General features: G+C 33.9%; 6 protein-coding genes across 10 annotated transcripts; 3 read left to right on the top strand and 3 right to left on the bottom strand.

Moving 5' to 3' along the window:
- The first annotated feature begins 421 nt into the window (after window positions 1-421).
- LOC145731113 (serine/threonine-protein kinase 33-like) lies at window positions 422-2109 on the top strand. 3 transcript variants are annotated; one of them, XM_081982727.1, is made up of 8 exons: window positions 422-541; window positions 597-790; window positions 845-1085; window positions 1148-1333; window positions 1383-1588; window positions 1641-1823; window positions 1886-1944; window positions 1996-2109. In XM_081982727.1, the coding sequence occupies exons 2-7, from the start codon at window positions 608-610 to the stop codon at window positions 1940-1942; spliced, it is 1056 nt and encodes a 351-aa protein (XP_081838853.1). In that variant the 5' UTR covers window positions 422-541; window positions 597-607; the 3' UTR covers window positions 1943-1944; window positions 1996-2109. The 3 variants fall into 3 exon arrangements, with proteins under 3 accessions (XP_081838853.1, XP_081838854.1, XP_081838852.1); XM_081982728.1 differs by having other exon boundaries at window positions 457-790; window positions 2001-2109; XM_081982726.1 differs by having other exon boundaries at window positions 458-790.
- A 1279-nt stretch (window positions 2110-3388) lies between these two features.
- Window positions 3389-6863, bottom strand: Bacc (nuclear regulator Bacchus). The gene is made up of 3 exons (XM_081982729.1): window positions 6667-6863; window positions 4952-5093; window positions 3389-4874 (listed from the first exon to the last, which is right to left on the bottom strand). Exons 1-3 carry the CDS (start codon window positions 6766-6768, stop codon window positions 4810-4812), a joined length of 309 nt encoding a protein of 102 aa, XP_081838855.1. The 5' UTR covers window positions 6769-6863; the 3' UTR covers window positions 3389-4809.
- Window positions 6864-8158: 1295 nt separating this feature from the next.
- Window positions 8159-9023, top strand: RpL36A (ribosomal protein L36A). The gene is made up of 3 exons (XM_081983052.1): window positions 8159-8298; window positions 8561-8734; window positions 8835-9023. The coding sequence occupies exons 1-3, from the start codon at window positions 8296-8298 to the stop codon at window positions 8970-8972; spliced, it is 315 nt and encodes a 104-aa protein (XP_081839178.1). The 5' UTR covers window positions 8159-8295; the 3' UTR covers window positions 8973-9023.
- On the bottom strand, window positions 8962-10222 carry CCDC53 (Coiled-coil domain containing 53). The gene is made up of 5 exons (XM_081983051.1): window positions 10059-10222; window positions 9838-10002; window positions 9633-9777; window positions 9419-9578; window positions 8962-9269 (listed from the first exon to the last, which is right to left on the bottom strand). The coding sequence occupies exons 1-5, from the start codon at window positions 10107-10109 to the stop codon at window positions 9227-9229; spliced, it is 564 nt and encodes a 187-aa protein (XP_081839177.1). The 5' UTR covers window positions 10110-10222; the 3' UTR covers window positions 8962-9226.
- A 95-nt stretch (window positions 10223-10317) lies between these two features.
- LOC145731324 (N(4)-(Beta-N-acetylglucosaminyl)-L-asparaginase) lies at window positions 10318-12931 on the top strand. 3 transcript variants are annotated; one of them, XM_081983047.1, is made up of 8 exons: window positions 10318-10489; window positions 10576-10599; window positions 11339-11403; window positions 11455-11608; window positions 11671-11896; window positions 11954-12183; window positions 12454-12561; window positions 12619-12931. In XM_081983047.1, the coding sequence occupies exons 1-8, from the start codon at window positions 10416-10418 to the stop codon at window positions 12839-12841; spliced, it is 1104 nt and encodes a 367-aa protein (XP_081839173.1). In that variant the 5' UTR covers window positions 10318-10415; the 3' UTR covers window positions 12842-12931. The 3 variants fall into 3 exon arrangements, with proteins under 3 accessions (XP_081839173.1, XP_081839176.1, XP_081839175.1); XM_081983050.1 differs by lacking the exon at window positions 10576-10599 and having other exon boundaries at window positions 10319-10489; XM_081983049.1 differs by lacking the exons at window positions 10318-10489; window positions 10576-10599 and adding an exon at window positions 10817-11074.
- Window positions 12932-13067: 136 nt separating this feature from the next.
- On the bottom strand, window positions 13068-16277 carry LOC145731321 (coiled-coil domain-containing protein 40-like). The gene is made up of 10 exons (XM_081983043.1): window positions 16027-16277; window positions 15785-15974; window positions 15542-15734; window positions 15329-15483; window positions 15062-15275; window positions 14842-15002; window positions 14551-14789; window positions 14055-14494; window positions 13765-14002; window positions 13068-13709 (listed from the first exon to the last, which is right to left on the bottom strand). Exons 1-10 carry the CDS (start codon window positions 16242-16244, stop codon window positions 13097-13099), a joined length of 2661 nt encoding a protein of 886 aa, XP_081839169.1. The 5' UTR covers window positions 16245-16277; the 3' UTR covers window positions 13068-13096.
- Window positions 16278-16544: the final 267 nt, after the last annotated feature.

Here is a 16544-nt window from a genome sequence, read left to right as displayed (position 1 = left end):
CTTATACCTTTAGCCCTTTAGCTATAAGTTTGGTAAGTGTTTTCAAATAGAAAAGCATGGTAAATTATACTTTACCCACGCCTACGGTTAGGGCTGAAAAGCTCTTCTCCTTCTGCTTGACATACACGCACAATTTCTCATTTTTGTATAAGAAGTAATAAGTAATAATATGAATAGTAATAATCAATATCATAATACCAATAATACGCTAGTACTGAGATTAACACAAATGCTTCACATTAAGACTTATGGTGAGTGGACATGTGCAGCATTTGCGTTAATCCCAGCACAGAGAATAGTTTGTGATTGGTCAAAAAAAGCAGCTTTCAATTTGCTGCTTTTCCTTAACCAATCACAAACTACAAACAGTGATGCGATTTACGAAAATTGCTCATTAGGCTTGCTATCAAAGGAACTATTATTTAATGTGGCATAAACTGACAAATGATTAATGTCTTTAAAAGTAAAAATTCATGACATGTCTAAATAAATATTTATTCAGAGTGTATTTCAATATGCCTAAAAACAGATTACTTACACTGTAAAGCCTTAGCAACAGTACTTCACTCAATAAAACACAAATTAAGGTTTTCTAGGGTCTAGATCGATGAAGTCCAGATTAAAAGATGTGAGAAGTGTGAAACACATTAAAATTTCGGACCCACAAAAAGTGTATGAAAATTACGAGTTTAAAGAGGAAATCGGCCACGGTTCTTTTGGTATCGTGGTTCTGGCCATAGAAAAAAGCAATAACCGAGTTTGGGCCATAAAAATTGTCCACAAAAATATCGTAAACAAACCTGCAAATTTAGTTACTATTACTAATTAAAAACATTAATTACAGGCTGGAGCAAACAAACTAATCCTAGTCGAGAGGGAAATAGAAATTTTAAAAGCAGTAAGTCACCCAAATATTATCTACCTTGAAAAGGTCTACGACTCACCTAAAAAAATTTATATGGTACTGGAGTACTGCAAACAGGAACTATTTCGGGTCTATTTAGATCGAAAACCTTTTTCCGAAAAAGTCACCAGAAAAGTGATTTTACAGCTTGCAGATGCTGTTAGTTACCTACACAAGAATGGTATCATAGTTTCCAAATAAAGTTTGTATAGGTACTTTAATTAATGGTTTTTATATGTGTAGGCATAGTCCATAGAGATATAAAAATGGAGAACATTCTACTAGCTGAAAGTCCTAACCAGTCACAAATCTCCAACAATGATGATGACTATTTTATCAAATTAACCGATTTCGGACTAAGCATAGTCAAAGCAGGGGTGGGAATTAAAAGCATGATGACCGACTATTGTGGAACTGTGGCATATATGCGTAAATAAGTTAATCATATCCAGTAAAGATAGTAACTTTGTACGTTTAGCTCCGGAAATCTTGAAAATGAAAACATACAGTGAATTATGCGATGTATGGGCAATTGGAGTTATTATGTATATGATGCTTTATGGTAAAAGTCCATTTCGGGGCAAAAACGACGATGAAATTTCATACAAAATTTGTAACGATGAACCGAGTTTTGATAATGCAGGAGTTAGTGAAGAGGTTATTCAGTTGTTACAATCCATACTAGTACGTATAACATTCTTAACAAATGTGTTAACTTGCAATACTTAAAATTAAGAAAAAAGATCCAGTCCAAAGAGTGACTGCTCTACAAATAACAGAAGATCCATGGCTGAATAACAGAAGAGGTATGGGAAACAGGGGTAAAGACCGAAACATTGTGGACATGATGAAAGAGTTTCGTAATGAAACAGCTCCGTCTAGCGCTAATAGTAGTATCGCTAGAGTGGTAAGAGGTTTGGTAAGTATTGCCGATTATTTACATCCGGTAAAATTCTAAATTTTAAAACTTCCAAAATATAGAGTCAAATAGATGGGCTGCTTTTAGATTATTCTGTACCGAAAATGCCAAAATATTAAAGGTAAGAATTGATTTAAAATTAAATAGTAATGACTATAAATATCTTTTACAGAACAGAAGGGAAAAATATAACGTCTCATAATATATTTTTGATAAATTGAATGTACCTCAAATAATGTTCATGATAATAAGTATGTATTAAAAAATACCTTCCATTCACTAAAAATTTGCGTTTGTTATCAACAACTTATTTCGTCCTTAAATTTTTCCAAAAAATTTACTTTCGTTTTTGCTCCAATTAACAGTAGAGGGCATTTTCCAAAACACTAAATCAAATACGAGTATTTTAAATAGTTTGTAGAGGAAATTATGGTATCAGCTCTGATATCTCTAAGATTCTATATTTCTTGCTTGTCTACAGCTGGAGAAACAGCAGACAAACACTGAACAATAACGCTGATTTAAATTGGTTTTACTATCGTCTTCTTAAAACACCCAATTAACCGCATTAAAAAAATAAAAACACCGCCATTTGCTTGCAAATATTTGAATTATTACACTTTTTGGAATATTCGTAAATAACGACACTATATCAAGTGAACGGACACATTTAGGAGTTTCCTCTTTGGATGGTTTGTGAAGGGTTCCTTGTATGAATTTGGCCATAAGATCTGCTCTAAAAACCACAATTTCTTTAGAACAGTATTGTATTCTGCAGGGGTTGGTAGCAAAAATTGCGCTTGGCACTGTGCGATGCATTTCTTCACTAACGAATTTAGGTAGTTCTAGTCTGAAATACGTTTAAAGAGTAGAAGAGAGTTTAGTATCTAAGTGACTCCCAACAAATACTGTACCACATCTTCAAAAATGCTTGCTAAACAGAGTACTAAATGTTAAAATTATCATATAAATTTGTAAAACAGTTTTTAAATTTTATTTGACGCTGGCCTTTGATGATGCAAAAACAAAAATTGTAAAAAGGTCATAAAGATGTTAATTTAGTAAAATATTTTTTACATCCTGGTGTTACAACTACGTCAGGTCTTATCGAACGACTAAACAATAACTTTTATTGGCGTATGTCGTCCTTATAATATTCTTCTGTTTGCCTTTAAGTTAAGTTCGTTTTTCAATATTTTAATTGACTCACTAAAAGACTGAAGAAGTTTTGTTTGTTCAAACATATTGAGAGTATTGCAAAAAGCAAGTTCATTAAAATCCATCAAAACGTTCTCCAAATATTTCCGAAAATATTTTTTTTTTCAAGAACTTTGACCATTAGAGTAGCTTTGGAACCATACACTTTTTTCTAATGACAGTTACGTCAAATCGTCACCTTCCGAACTAAAGAATGCCACAGTACCCTTTTGATCATGTGCTTACTGGACACCCTGTATTTAAATGAATGCAGAAGTTCTTGCAAAAAGTGTAGTACACCACAACTTCGTACCTACACGTAAAGTTATCTCAATAATTGTTATGGTTAGGTTAATAAAATACTGAACTTTATGAAACAATTTGTATCCATTGTTTATATCAATCAAAATCATACACCACAGAATTACAACTAATGAACAATTCAAGACAATTTTCGATATTAACCTTAATATACAATTAAATTCTATGGGTCCAGACGGTTCTATAAATAGTGGTCCATCCTAATCCATTAGCATGGACCACTATTGATAGAAATTTATTTTTACGTTAAATTTGTCAAGCCTTGGTAAAATCAATACTAAATTATTATTCAAGTTGTGTCCCATTGTCGTAGGATCAAAAATTATATATTCCTTGGAATGAAACGCACCAAATGATCGCGCAATTATATACAAAACTCTTGCAGATTTCTTGTCCCATAGTGGCCCAGACTCAAAATCTTCCGGTTGCTGTGCTTGAGTTTGCGCAACAACCCCAAGATTTGGCGAAAGGACAACTTACTGTCAGTCATGTAAATAACACTCTACTATAAACACATTTAAAATTTCGGAGTTTACCTTACCAGAGCGAGAGTTTTCCATATAATTAATGAATCACATTTGGCAGTGGATAAAATTGCGAGTACTAGCACCGCTATTAGACGCAAATTTCCTAAATAATTTATTATAAAAAAAAAATAATTACAAGGATTTTATCATACATACAAAACACACCAATCTAAAAAAAATCATTGACTCTAAACTATGTTCTTGTTTTTATCAGCCTACATGACAGTCCAGCAGACTTTGTGTTGTGTATTCCGTACTTACAAAGTATACTAGAATATTTCAGCTTACAGAATACTCTGTACTTATTGCCCTTAATTGATACTCAACTGTAAAGAACAATTAACCTGATGTCGATATTATAACACTTAATGTTGAGGTGAATGACGGTGGCAAACCCTTTAATAATTGTCTACATCTTCCTGAATGAAATACACTACGTAAAAAATAAAAAAAAAATAGTCGAAACGAAATGAACGAATGCGCATATTTTTTTGTACAAAAATAAACCGACTACTACTTGAACGTGACGACGAGGCGACGAAACTCTAGATAAAAAACAAAAAACTTAAACTAAAAATTTATACCTATCATTTACATAAATTGGACATTTTTACAAATCGAAGGGGAGGAGAGGTTAAGTAAATAAGTTAGATAAGAGGTGTCAGGTACCGCGGCTAGCGTTCGCACATCGCACGGTCACTGTTTATTTTTTTAACCATCAGCAGCAAAACTTGAGAGCTAATTTGTGGCAAAATGTGGCGTGAATGTCACGAATATTGAAACTGCAGAGTAGGACGACGATATCTGGTATGTAACGTTATATGGCGGTACGACGATGAAGGGAGATGAAGTGATAGCAATGTTGCCACAAAGTAACTCTTGATGTGTTTGCACTGAAAATGTCCGTCACAGATCGTTTTCGGTAGACGCACTCCAATTCATTATGCGTCATCCTCTTCCTCGTCTATTCCATCTACCTCTTCTTCTACATCTTCTTCATCATCCTCTGCAAATTTCAAATTCACTTCATTAGTTTCAATTACCAGAGATTAACTTTATAATTAAATGTATTGATTGTCCTACCTTCTCCTTCAATTTCTTCATCTTCACCTTCAGGAATTTCTTCCTCCTCCAGGATTTCATCCTCTTCTTCATCTAATTCTTCACCTTCTGAGTTGGCGCCATTCTCTTCCTTTTTGGCCTTCTTAGGATCGTCAGTTTTATCCTGAATAAAAGACGTTTTTTGTTTGTCACAAGGAGTTTACCTTATGTAACATATTAAGTCAACAAAGGGGTTACAAAGCAGTTAAATTGTGAAACGAAAAAATGCGCAAGACTTTTTATATCTGCTGGTGCTAGAATTTCATCTACAGTCTCAGTCATTAAGTCCTTAAGGACTGCATCAGATTCTGGAACCAACCATCCTTTAGTGTAAAACCTTAATGTAACTGAGGGCTTATAATTTACTAACAAACTACCAGAAATGTTTCTGGTTGTAAAATTTTATTGGGGTTAGTTCTTCTTTTGAAAGAATGCTTTTCTGACCACCTTTTTAGGTACCTAGTTTAAACTTTCCTTTCTTGGAACAAACCATAAAATAGCTGGCTTAAACTTGGTACTCCCTGTCTGAGAGCTTATAACCATCCAGAATGACTATACTAGGAAAAATTCCTTTTCCTATAAAATCGTCCTATCACTGCTCAATTACATTAGCCACATTTCAATCATATCAACCAGGTAAAAGCAAATTTGCTTTAAGCTGTTAGATCCAAGATAAAATTAAGTAACAAATTGTAGAGATAAAAACTGTAAACAAGTCAAGTTCCTACTATTGAATAAATACTTTATCTACTAAACGTTGAAGAACGTAATTAATAATTATTTGGTGAGTATGATCAACAATGTTAAGAAAACAGAGAAAGATGAACTTTTTAATCTAGAAAATAAAGGTTCAAGTAGGTAATAGATCAAGCCTGAATAACCCGCGTAGAAATGCGTGAGCAGTTGGCGCCTAAAATACCTATTGAAATAACACAGGATACACTCAAAATGAAAAGAACCCAATCAGGGCACAACAAAAATATCTTGACTTGTATTTCGAGGAAGTGAAATAACGGTCATGATATTTTTATAAGTAGGGACGCCACATGAACAAAAAAAATCAGTATGACACCACTATTTTATTAATAAAATTGGAAGAGTGGACTACAGACGCCATTTTGGAATGCAAGCAGAAACAACAAAAAACGTGCCAATTAAACCACGGAATTAAGTACAACAAAAGAGGCTGGGAAATGTAAAATTAAAAGACCAAAACAATAGCCTCTAGCCAGGGAGCGTCCATAAAAGTCTATTGATTTCGCCATATTGAATGGCGGCTTGTGTTAGAAACGATGGCCGGCTAGCCTCGAATCGAGGTGGCGCCATTATTATGGCGGGATACAGGGCAAAGCATTTTTGTTTACAAACTTTTTACCTGGAAATTGGCGTTTAAGTTATCAAACGGAAAATGCTTCAGGAAATTAAAAACAATATAAAATACATCTTGAATAGCATCGTCGAGTTCCACAAGGAAGCCATGATGCCAGTATATTAGGACCGGTCTTTAAACTCACATGGCAACAAGCGTCACCTATTTACTTCGTAATTCCTTAATTAGCACAAACAAATTAAACACACGTGAAATAAGTCACAAAGACAAAAGGCAGTGACATGAAACACTCTCCAAACGGATTGTCACAAAGCCAAATAACATTTAAAAAAACGTGGAATATCACAAAAATGTGCTATCAACTTACCTCGGCCGGTCGCTTGGTGCCTTTCAGTTCACATTTTGCGTCCGCACTTTTGTCGTTTTCCAACTTTTCGACGGCAACTTCTTTGTTTTCTTTCGTACTCATTTTGTTTATATTTTTTTGTTAGTTTCTTCTACTTTATTCGAAGTTAACACGACCGATGTCCAAAACACTACTGGCCGGCTTCAAGCTAGCTTGGTTCAAAAATTAATATGGCGCCTTCTACCCCGACTGACAGCGTTTGAACCCGAATGACCGGTTTTCTCTAATACCGCCTATTTATATCTCAACTTAAAAGCATCCCTTTTCTAGAGAAATTATTTGAATTTTCCTAATACAAACGTACAGTTTGGCTTAATAGTAACTGCAAAAAAAATTAATTTATTATTGAAAATGAGGGGTTCTAGATTAAACTTGAACGCTCGTGTTCTTCTGCGAGATTACAAAGATGGTTTATGATGCCATCGCCAGGTGGCGCAGTATAAAAATTTCCCGCCGCATTATTTCGTTCAATCTTAAATTTTCTTGTAAACTACAAAACTTATTACAAATTATTTCATACATATCTCTTTTTATTGCATTGCCATAAATTATCCTATTTTCAAATGAACAATTCGTTTAGTCTTAAGGGTTCCATCTTTAATATGTCGTTACAAGAATACAAAGCGGTCGGCATCCATGCTTTTTAAATGGCGGATTTATCTCTCATAGTGCAAGATCGAGTTGTAATAAACAAAAATTGACTGAACCTTGTAATACTATGGAATAATTGTTAAAAAAAGATGGAAGGTTAAGACTAATACGTTTGCAGTAATTTCAACTAAAGCACCATCAAATTTTTATTTAAAACCGGCAATTTCTGATCTAATTTAGTTGTTTATTTTAGCACATCCTCTATAATAAATACAACTTCATTTAATGTCATGGCTAATGTAGAAATTTAAATTATTATTTTCAGTTTAATGATGTGTCTTTATGAAATATTGAGAAATTGAAGCGTGCCAGGCATGCATAAAGGTTGAAAAAACGGATAATTTGCAAATTAAGGGACAGCAGATGTCAAGGCCGAGCGCATGAGAAACGGAAGTGCGTTTCTGATTGAGTTTTTAAGGGGAAATACGAGCAACAGCATAATTCATAATTCTTCACTTTTGAGCAGTTGGTCAGGCTGCATAGGAAATACAAATAATTTATCGAAAAGTAGTAGTCCATATGCCCACAGTGGACTCAGTGGAGTAGTGAGTGTAAATGAAAACAAAACTCAACTTCTCCACAAATATATAGGTAATATAATATAATATTTGTGGAGTTCGACTCTGAGTTTTGTTTTCACTTACAAATAATTTAAATAATTTATTTAACGAATGTTAATCCCAAAGTATTACAAAACTGCTGCACATTACTCAATGTAGGTGTTTAATATTTATAACTAATAATTTCTGGTTTTAATTCAGAATTTTTGAAATCGATAAGTCGCAAGTATATCGATATTGTTGCCCCTGAAAAAGCTTCACGTTACACTGTCAATTGTCAGCCGTCCCTAGTTGATAGTACACGTCAAAGTCAAAACATAACGTCAAGTCGACCCCCGTACTCCGTACTTGTTTTTCTTTTTGACATTAGTTTCTCAAAATGGTGAGTCTCCAATACAAATTTAAAAAAAATCAGCGTTTATCTCAATTATTTGTAGTAATTTCCATGATTTTTTAAGCGATTTTGTTTCATATTATCCCTTGCTAGTGATTCTAATGAGAATTTTTTGTTTTATAACTTTCCGTCAGCGGTTCATTGGCTCTCAAACTAGTTTAGGTTATGTCTTTAATAACAACAGCAAATCACAGTTTAATTTCGGTTAATTACACTGTTCAATACTCTCTAACATACTACTCTTTTTCAGGTTAACGTACCGAAACAACGGCGTACGTTCTGCAAGAAATGCAAAGTGCACAAGTTGCACAAAGTTACACAGTACAAGAAGTCCAAGGAACGTCATGCTTCCCAGGGTCGTAGACGTTATGACCGAAAACAACAAGGTTTTGGTGGTCAGACTAAGCCCATTTTCAGAAAGAAGGTATGTATTACTTTGTTTGGCTTTAAAATTTCATACACTTTGATGAACAAAACAAAGAGTATTTTGTCACACTGATCTACATTGCTTATTCAATTTTTAGGCTAAAACCACTAAGAAAATTGTGTTGAGGATGGAATGTGCAGACTGCAAGTACAGGAAGCAAATCCCCCTCAAAAGGTGCAAGCACTTTGAACTGGGAGGTGACAAGAAACGTAAAGGTCAAATGATTCAGTTCTAGACTGTATTCCTTGTATTTTTTTTTAAGTTAATAAAAATGATAAATAAAGAATTTTTGTTAACTTAAACCCAGCTTTTTCCAGTGTTAAAATTGTGTTGTTTAATATTTATGGTGAACAAAAACTGTTTTTTAAGAGGCAAAGGTAAGGCTTACTTGAAAAACAAAATTTGTTAAATTTAACTTTACCATAAAAACTCAGTTTTTTAACAAAAAAATATATTTTCAGAATGTGAATGCTTTTTTCTATACTTATATTAGCTACTACCATCAGGCTCAGGAATAATGGCTTCTGGATTGCTAAAAACAAGAAAAATACTTTTGGAAGAGTTTCTAAATCACCCTGTGCCATATATTATTTAGCAGACATCAGTATAATAAATAAAACCATTTGAAAAATTCAATAGAAGAAAATTCCCATGTTTACTAACAAATTGAAGAATACTTACTTTAAAATTGATGGGTCCAATCCTTCTGTTTGCATCTTTAACTTTATAGCCTCTTCTTTAACACCAACTTTAAGCAATTTAAAAAATTTAACATAAATTGGATGATCACTAGCTTTTATTCCTTGGGTTTGAGGGGCTTTTGTTGTCTCTAAAGACTGGTCTATAATATAGATTATAAACTGTATTTAGAGTAGCCAAAAAGTTGGAACTATACCTTTAGAAGATTCTTCTATCACATTATGCTCAATTGAATTGGCAATGTTAATGGAGTTATCAACATTTTCACTCTTAGAGTTCTCTAATACTTTCTCTTCTTGGCTATGTTGAGAAAGTTTATCAAATCCTGGTATTGATGAAAGCTTTTTAGAGTGTTTATAATAAGTTAGTCAATCAGGAAAAAAATGTCACATTCAATTTACCTGGGTTTCTAATATAAGCAGTGATGCTTCAATTTTTTGCATCTTATACTCAAATTGCATAAATCTGTCTTCACAAGAATTACAAAAATTATTTAGAAATGAGACCGTACTTGTGACAAAGTGATTAACAAAAGTTATAATTCTTTTTTGTTGAATTGGAGGAATCTGAAAAAAAAATTGTGTTAATACAAACCAATTATAAAAAAAATTTCTTAATTTACCTGGCTGTAATCAACATCGTTTTTAATGCTTGAAAGATCAATCGGTTGCATTTTGTTATAACAATTTATCCTTAATTCTTAATTTTGCACTAGTTTTTAATTCATAAATAATATTAAATAAAATAAAAATAACCTCCAAAGGAAAGTAGGATAAACAAATTATTAACATAATGTGCAAGAAAAGGACAGACTTATATGCTGTCAGGCATTTGTCAAAATACTGTCATAAGTCAAAACCCGGCGTCGGTTTGTGTTTGGTTTTTTCCCTAAATAATTTGAGTAAACGCCTAAAAAATGTTCACTATTTCAAGCTACCGTTTTCTAAGTAATGTGACTTAGAAAAGTGTATATTTTTTTATGTATAAGTATAAGTGCAGAGCAACACTCTACGTCGTATTTCCAAGTCCAAGCTTTGAAATGGCAATGTCCAGGTAAAAGTTACATGCAAGTTTTTTTACTTATTTTTATTTCAAAAACTCCTATAAAGCTATGTATTTGTTGTTATTCGGTTTTTTAGGGTCGAGACTACTCATATTGGATGGTAAACATTGAATTTTACTCTAACTAAAAATTAAATAACTATTAATAGTTGAAAAAAGGAGCGTCTACCTGCTTCTTTGGCAACCAGTCATACGCACCGCAATTCGAGGAGGGACTAAAAATAACTAAAAAACCTTTTTTTTTTACTAGTTTTACACATTATGTTAAGAACGTCTTCCTAAAAGCCTCATAAACACACAACACAAATAGTGTTTTCTGACTTTAGTGTTTTGTCCTATTTGCAAATCTGTTAATCCCACCTCTTGCAATGTGCTAGATAAGGATGGACGTGACCTTAATAAATTAACATAACCCCATTTATTTTTAAAAGATTGTTTGTTTACAAATAATAGACATTTTTAAATTGCTTAATTGGAGTATAAAATTCTATAATTTTTGATGAAACAGTGCCATAAAGTGAATCCTTTTTATACCTATAGCCTGTGTTATCTAATACTCACAATAAATTTGTCAGGGTATTAACATTAAATCAGTTCATTTTATAGCTTTCTAATTTAAATAGTACATTGTATGATTGATACATAATCTAAAGATTTAAGTTAAGGCTTACTATTTCCTTATTCTTTATTTAGCATAATAAATAATATGAGATTTTTATAAAGGAGATATTAAATCTACAACTGCTGATATTACTTTGAGTACCGAATCAGCAGTGTGATAACTATCTTAAGAAACATGTTCAAAATGTCTTTAGTTATGTTGTTTCTAATTTTTTTAAGTACGTGCGAAGCAACTATACCACTAGTAGTAAACACTTGGGCTTTTACCCAAGCTACTGAAGATGGTAATTTAAATTTTAATGTCTAATCACAAAAAACTTAAAAAGTTTTTATAGCTTGGACTCAACTGCAAGAAAGCAATAATTCTATAGATGCATTAGTTGAAGGTTGCCGCTCTTGCCAAAATTCACAATGTGATTATACTGTAGGCTATGGTGGAAGCCCTGATGAAAATGGAGAGTCCACTTTAGATGCCTTAATTATAGATGGGTGAGACTTTTTCCCTGATGGTTTTTAAATGTTATAAAGAATTTTTATGGTAACACAATTAGAAATACTATGAATATGGGTGCTGTGGGGGGACTTAGAAATGTCAAAGATGCAATTGGAGTGGCCAGAAAAGTACTGGAAAACACTGAACACTCATTTTTGGTTGGTTCATTAGCCAGTGATTTTGCACGCCAACTAGGCTTTACTAATGAATCCCTAGAAACCAACTACTCAATAGGGCTTTATGAGGACTGGAAAAATGCTGATTGCCAGCCCAACTTTTGGAAAGTAAGTATTTTATGGCATAAACCTTATTATGTTTTGGTGTTAGGGTGAATTGTTTAGGATGTAACCCCAGATCCAACTACCAGCTGTGGCCCATATTTTTTGGCAACTGAAAGTAGATGCTCATTGATTTTAAGGAAAAAGGCTCTTCTAACTAATGAGATATCTCAAGAGGAAGTCAGTGTTTTTAGTTCCAAAAATCATGACACAATTGGTATGATTGTGATTGATAGTGAGGGGCATATTGTAGCTGGAACCTCTACAAATGGAGCTAATCATAAAATACCAGGGTATGTAAATTTACAGCCAATTTAAAACTTTGTTTTTCTATAAATTTGATTATGTTCAAAATTCATTATACCTCAAATTCTGCATGTAAAGGATTTGGATAGGTTTGTGGGTAGTAACATTATTGAAACATATTTAAGGTGAGAAAAACGTAATATTATGTATTCACAGTTCCCACTCACAAATCAAATTGTAGTGATTTTCTTAGTTATAATTTTTAATTCTATTTGCTATAATGATGATTATCCTTAAGGTTATTTTTTTATATTTAGACGTATTGGCGATTCACCAATCCCTGGCGCAGGGGCGTACGCTGACAGCGAAGTAGGAGCCGCTACTGGCACGGGAGACGGTGACGTAATGATGAGATTTTTACCCAGGTTAGTGATTCCATATTTTTCATAAATGTTACAACAAAAAGTACGTGCCTCTGGTAGCTTTCTAGCAGTTGAGCAAATGCGCCAAGGAGCTACTCCAACTGAGGCAGCTCAAACAGCGATCGATCGCATAGCTAGCAAATATCCCAGTTTTGTAGGGGCTATAATTGCCGTTAATACAAACGGTACTATTGGCGCTGCATGCAACGGGCTCGAAAGTTTTCCATATTCATATATGGATGACACAACTGACAGTCCGGTTGTTGAGTATGTGACATGCTAGATTTTTATATCTTTAAATTACTTGGGGGATTCTTGATTGCAGAATTAGTTTGACTGAAGTTGTGATACAATAAAAATAATTATAAAAGTGTACAGTTTTTCCCATTTAAATGTTGTGTTGTCTTAGAATATGTAGTTACCAATTTACTTTGGGCAAACTGAGAGTTATGCACTTAATTTTAATTTCATTGTTAAACTACATGCTGAATATCATATATTAGTCCAGATCATTTTCAAATAATATTTATTAATAAAATTACATCACTCTAAGATCTAGTTTGCTGCTGTACTGAGTATAAACCGTAAGTTTCAATGTGTTATACAGTCGATTTAACTCGTGATGATAATTCGGAAAATCACTCATCAAGTTCTGCACCACATTAGACAATCTATTGTTGATATCTTTCTGGTAAAGGTACTCACCTTCCATGTTTTCTCGTTTAGTGTGCAAGAACGGAGTTCGGTTTAAAGACAAATCCCTAAATACGTTCAACTGTCGCTGCAACATTACTAACATTTCGAATTTCAATTGTCGATTGGTTTTACGTTTTTCGATTTCCTGACGCAACGTATTGGCGTATGTCTCGCAAAAGTCGATGTCGTGTTTGCAGTTTTCAATGTCTTGTTCGATTAATTGCTTTTCTTTGGTAAGACTCGATATTTTGTCTTGGGTGGTTTTCAACTCATTTTCTAGTACTTTTATTTTGTTTCTGATATCATCCATTTTTCTTGTAAAATTAATGCGTGTTTTTTGTTCGCTGGTTTTCGAACGCGACTGTCTGGCTTCGGCTACCATAAAAATTGCGTCACGCCTTGAAACGCAATGGTCCAAATCTTTGACCAGCTTCTCCTGAGCTTTTTTTAACTGGCTGAAAGACAGTCAGTCAGTTGCATTAAAATGTTTGGGTGATATTGACAACCAACCTGTAAATTACACTCATTCGTTGTATTTCCTGCCTCATATTGTCAGTGTCACTGTTTTCGCCCTTGGATCCCCTGATTTCTGCTTTAGTTTCCCGAGCCATTTTAACTTTCTTCTCCCACTCCAAAGCTTCTCTATTTAATTCGATCAGTTCCTGACTGCATGCTACTTTTTCCTCTTCTATTTCCGCTATTTCTGCTTGAATTTCTAAACATTCTAGTTCGGAGTCCTTGAGTTTACCTAGAATTCCAACGCAACGTCCAACTGTAACCAACCAACTTTTCAATCTTACCATCATACTGAAACTGCAAGAAGTAGTTCGACTTATCTAGAGTGGACTTCTTGTCTCGCTTTTTGTACAAATTGTCACACAACACAGTAGCTTTGTTCTGCAAAGCGTTGATATTCATCAGGATTTTTTCTTCCTGTTTCTTGTAATTATCCAGTTCGTTGCTGACTTTCAGATTTTTCTGTATCAAAATCATGTTTTGTTTTTTCAGTAAATTTAGTTTGTGCAACTGTTCTTGACGTTCTTTGGACACGTTTAGTAGGTTTTTCTGTTCGCGTAGCCAGAATATTTGCAGGTTTTTAATTTTATCTTGAGTTTCTTCGATTTGTTTTTCCAAAGTGACGATGCGCAGCTCTTGTGGAGAAACTATCACCTTTGATTGGGCTTTCTCTACTATTTTTTCATATCTGCTGTTAAGCACTGTAACGTGTCGTTCTTTTTTCCTAAACATTCATAAAGGGTAAAACGACGTTAAGTTCTACATCCAAACAGATATTACCTGAACATCATTTGGTATCGATCTTTCTCCGCTTGAATGCTATCATCCTCCTTCTCCAACTCGCTTTTCTGTTTTTCTATATCAGCTAAAGTTCTTTCGTTCTCCTCATTTTGATATTTTTGTGATTCAATTTCAGTCAGAATTTTGCTTTGTTTGTTCTCCGCTTCATTCATGATAATTTCCAGATCTTTGCTTTTTTCTTTGGCCATGTTTAAATGCCGGTACAGGTTTTGTGCCACCTAGAATCCAGCAGGTTACAACTGATGGTTAAGTAATTGATAGAGTTACAACCGTATCATTGGCCGCCTGATTCTCCAAGTTCTCTAGTAGCATTTTCTCCAGCTGATACTTTTTGGTGAAAATTTTATCGAAATCTTTGGTCAGTTGTTTCATTTGGGTTTGTTTGTGTCGAATTTCTTCCGCAGTTCTTTCCATATCTTTTTCGGTTTGATCTAGAAAGTAATGCGTGTTGGCAATATTTATCAAAATTATCAGAGAAGTATTTTTCAACCAATGATAGCCTGCATCTCCACAATATTTTTGCAGTACTCGTTGTATTTATTGGAATATTCATCCAGTTGTTGTTTGCAATTGGTTGTGTCTAGCTCTACCCTTGATTTGTTCATTAACAGACGCTGATTTTCGTTCATTTCTTTTTTAGTTAGTTTCTTAACTTGGTTTATTTCAGCTATGGTGCTTTTTATTTTTTCATGCACTTTTGTTTCCTAAAACCCCAACTGACTTTATTAAATATCTAATAATGACGTTGCAAACCAACCTCATTTCGTAAGCATTCCACAATTCGGTCCCTATTGCCTATAGCAACTACAACAGAGTTCCAGGAATGCATTAAGCAGCGATATTCGGTCTCTAATGCTTCTAAGTTTGTATTGCCTAGCGCTATAGTTTGCTCCAGCTCCTCCCTTTCAGTTTCTGTGGACAGTTACTAGTAGGGTAACCATAATTACACGTGAAATTGATTAAAATGAACCTTTGAGTTTAAGTTGCATGTTCATTGTCTCTACTTCCGTTTCCAAATTCCAAATGGCTCTCATAATTTTGTAGATTTGCGCATCTTGCCTGCGTTTTTCTTCAGATAATTTCATATTGTCTTTACGCGTTTTTTCGGCTATGCGCTGATTCACTGTTATGTTGGACTCTATTTTTTTCTCCCATTGAGACACCTACGTTCAATATAATTAGCAATGATTTGCTACTACGAGTTAGTACTTACTTGATTGATCAATAAGTTTACTGAACTTATTTCGTTTTGAAGTTCTAAATTGCTTTTCTCAGCTTCAATTAACTTCTCCTGCGATTCTTTGTATTTCATTTTTTCTTCTTGGAGTTTGTTTTCCATTTCTATTCTGGCTGAGGCCATGGTTTGCGCTTCGTTTACAATCTCTTCCAATGTTTTCTGTTGTCTAAGTTTTAAAGTCAGCTCTCGCTTTACATATACTGTATAAGCGTACTTACCTGCAAACCATTTGTTGCAACTCGTAAGTTTGTACTCCAAGTTGTTCTCGTTCATCGTTTATTTTCTTTGTGTCCGTTTCGTATTCGAAAATTTCGCTTTTGAGCCGGTTGATTTGAAACAAGTAATGCTCCTTTAAGGCTTCTTGGAACCTCTTTAGTAAAGGATGGTCAGGGTCCAGGACCGCCTTTTCAGGCGGTTGTTTTTGTATTTCCGCCATTTTTATAACTTTATGTAAAGTGAAATTATTAACTGTATAAATGTTAAAAGTGACAGACGTCTGAAACACGCAAACAATTCATATAGGGGGTGTAGGTAATGTTGTTTGATCGATGTTTTGGTTAGTGAATGTACTCTTGAATGGATGGAATATCCCATAGAAACACAATAAACAAGAAAAATTTGTATAATCAATTAGGGGTGGTTCAGAAAAAAAAGCGTATGCTACGTGTAAAAGTTTATTGATCCTTTGTGAACCGGTTTCGGCCCTTTAGGCCATCATCAGCTCTCAAATTCGTCA

This window comes from Ips typographus, linkage group LG6 (assembly GCF_016097725.1).
Source record: "Ips typographus isolate SLU linkage group LG6, UJ_Ityp_2.0, whole genome shotgun sequence".
In the NCBI taxonomy this organism is placed as follows: Eukaryota; Metazoa; Arthropoda; class Insecta; order Coleoptera; family Curculionidae; genus Ips; species Ips typographus.
This window is presented reverse-complemented; position numbering and strand designations above follow the sequence as displayed.

Excerpts from the sequence above, each read along its gene's own strand:
- LOC145731113 (XM_081982727.1), top strand. The coding sequence starts at position 608 with ATGAAGTCCAGATTAAAAGATGTGAGAAGTGTGAAACACATTAAAATT. Across the intron at positions 1,334-1,382 it reads TGGAACTGTGGCATATATGC|CTCCGGAAATCTTGAAAATG; the intron begins GTAAATAAGTTA and ends TTGTACGTTTAG. Across the intron at positions 1,589-1,640 it reads AGTTGTTACAATCCATACTA|AAAAAAGATCCAGTCCAAAG; the intron begins GTACGTATAACA and ends CTTAAAATTAAG.
- Bacc (XM_081982729.1), bottom strand. The coding sequence starts at position 6,768 with ATGAGTACGAAAGAAAACAAAGAAGTTGCCGTCGAAAAGTTGGAAAAC. Across the intron at positions 5,094-6,666 it reads GCACCAAGCGACCGGCCGAG|GATAAAACTGACGATCCTAA; the intron begins GTAAGTTGATAG and ends TCTTTTATTCAG. Across the intron at positions 4,875-4,951 it reads TGAAGAAATTGAAGGAGAAG|AGGATGATGAAGAAGATGTA; the intron begins GTAGGACAATCA and ends TGAAATTTGCAG.
- RpL36A (XM_081983052.1), top strand. Across the intron at positions 8,735-8,834 it reads AGCCCATTTTCAGAAAGAAG|GCTAAAACCACTAAGAAAAT; the intron begins GTATGTATTACT and ends TTCAATTTTTAG.
- CCDC53 (XM_081983051.1), bottom strand. The coding sequence starts at position 10,109 with ATGCAACCGATTGATCTTTCAAGCATTAAAAACGATGTTGATTACAGC. Across the intron at positions 9,579-9,632 it reads GATAGAAGAATCTTCTAAAG|ACCAGTCTTTAGAGACAACA; the intron begins GTATAGTTCCAA and ends TCTATATTATAG. Across the intron at positions 9,270-9,418 it reads TTGGACCCATCAATTTTAAA|CAATCCAGAAGCCATTATTC; the intron begins GTAAGTATTCTT and ends TCTTGTTTTTAG.
- LOC145731324 (XM_081983047.1), top strand. The coding sequence starts at position 10,416 with ATGTATAAGTATAAGTGCAGAGCAACACTCTACGTCGTATTTCCAAGT. Across the intron at positions 11,897-11,953 it reads GCCAGCCCAACTTTTGGAAA|GATGTAACCCCAGATCCAAC; the intron begins GTAAGTATTTTA and ends TGAATTGTTTAG. Across the intron at positions 12,184-12,453 it reads GCTAATCATAAAATACCAGG|ACGTATTGGCGATTCACCAA; the intron begins GTATGTAAATTT and ends TTTTATATTTAG.
- LOC145731321 (XM_081983043.1), bottom strand. The coding sequence starts at position 16,244 with ATGGCGGAAATACAAAAACAACCGCCTGAAAAGGCGGTCCTGGACCCT. Across the intron at positions 15,735-15,784 it reads TAAACTTATTGATCAATCAA|GTGTCTCAATGGGAGAAAAA; the intron begins GTAAGTACTAAC and ends TATTGAACGTAG. Across the intron at positions 13,710-13,764 it reads CGAATGAGTGTAATTTACAG|CCAGTTAAAAAAAGCTCAGG; the intron begins GTTGGTTGTCAA and ends ACTGTCTTTCAG.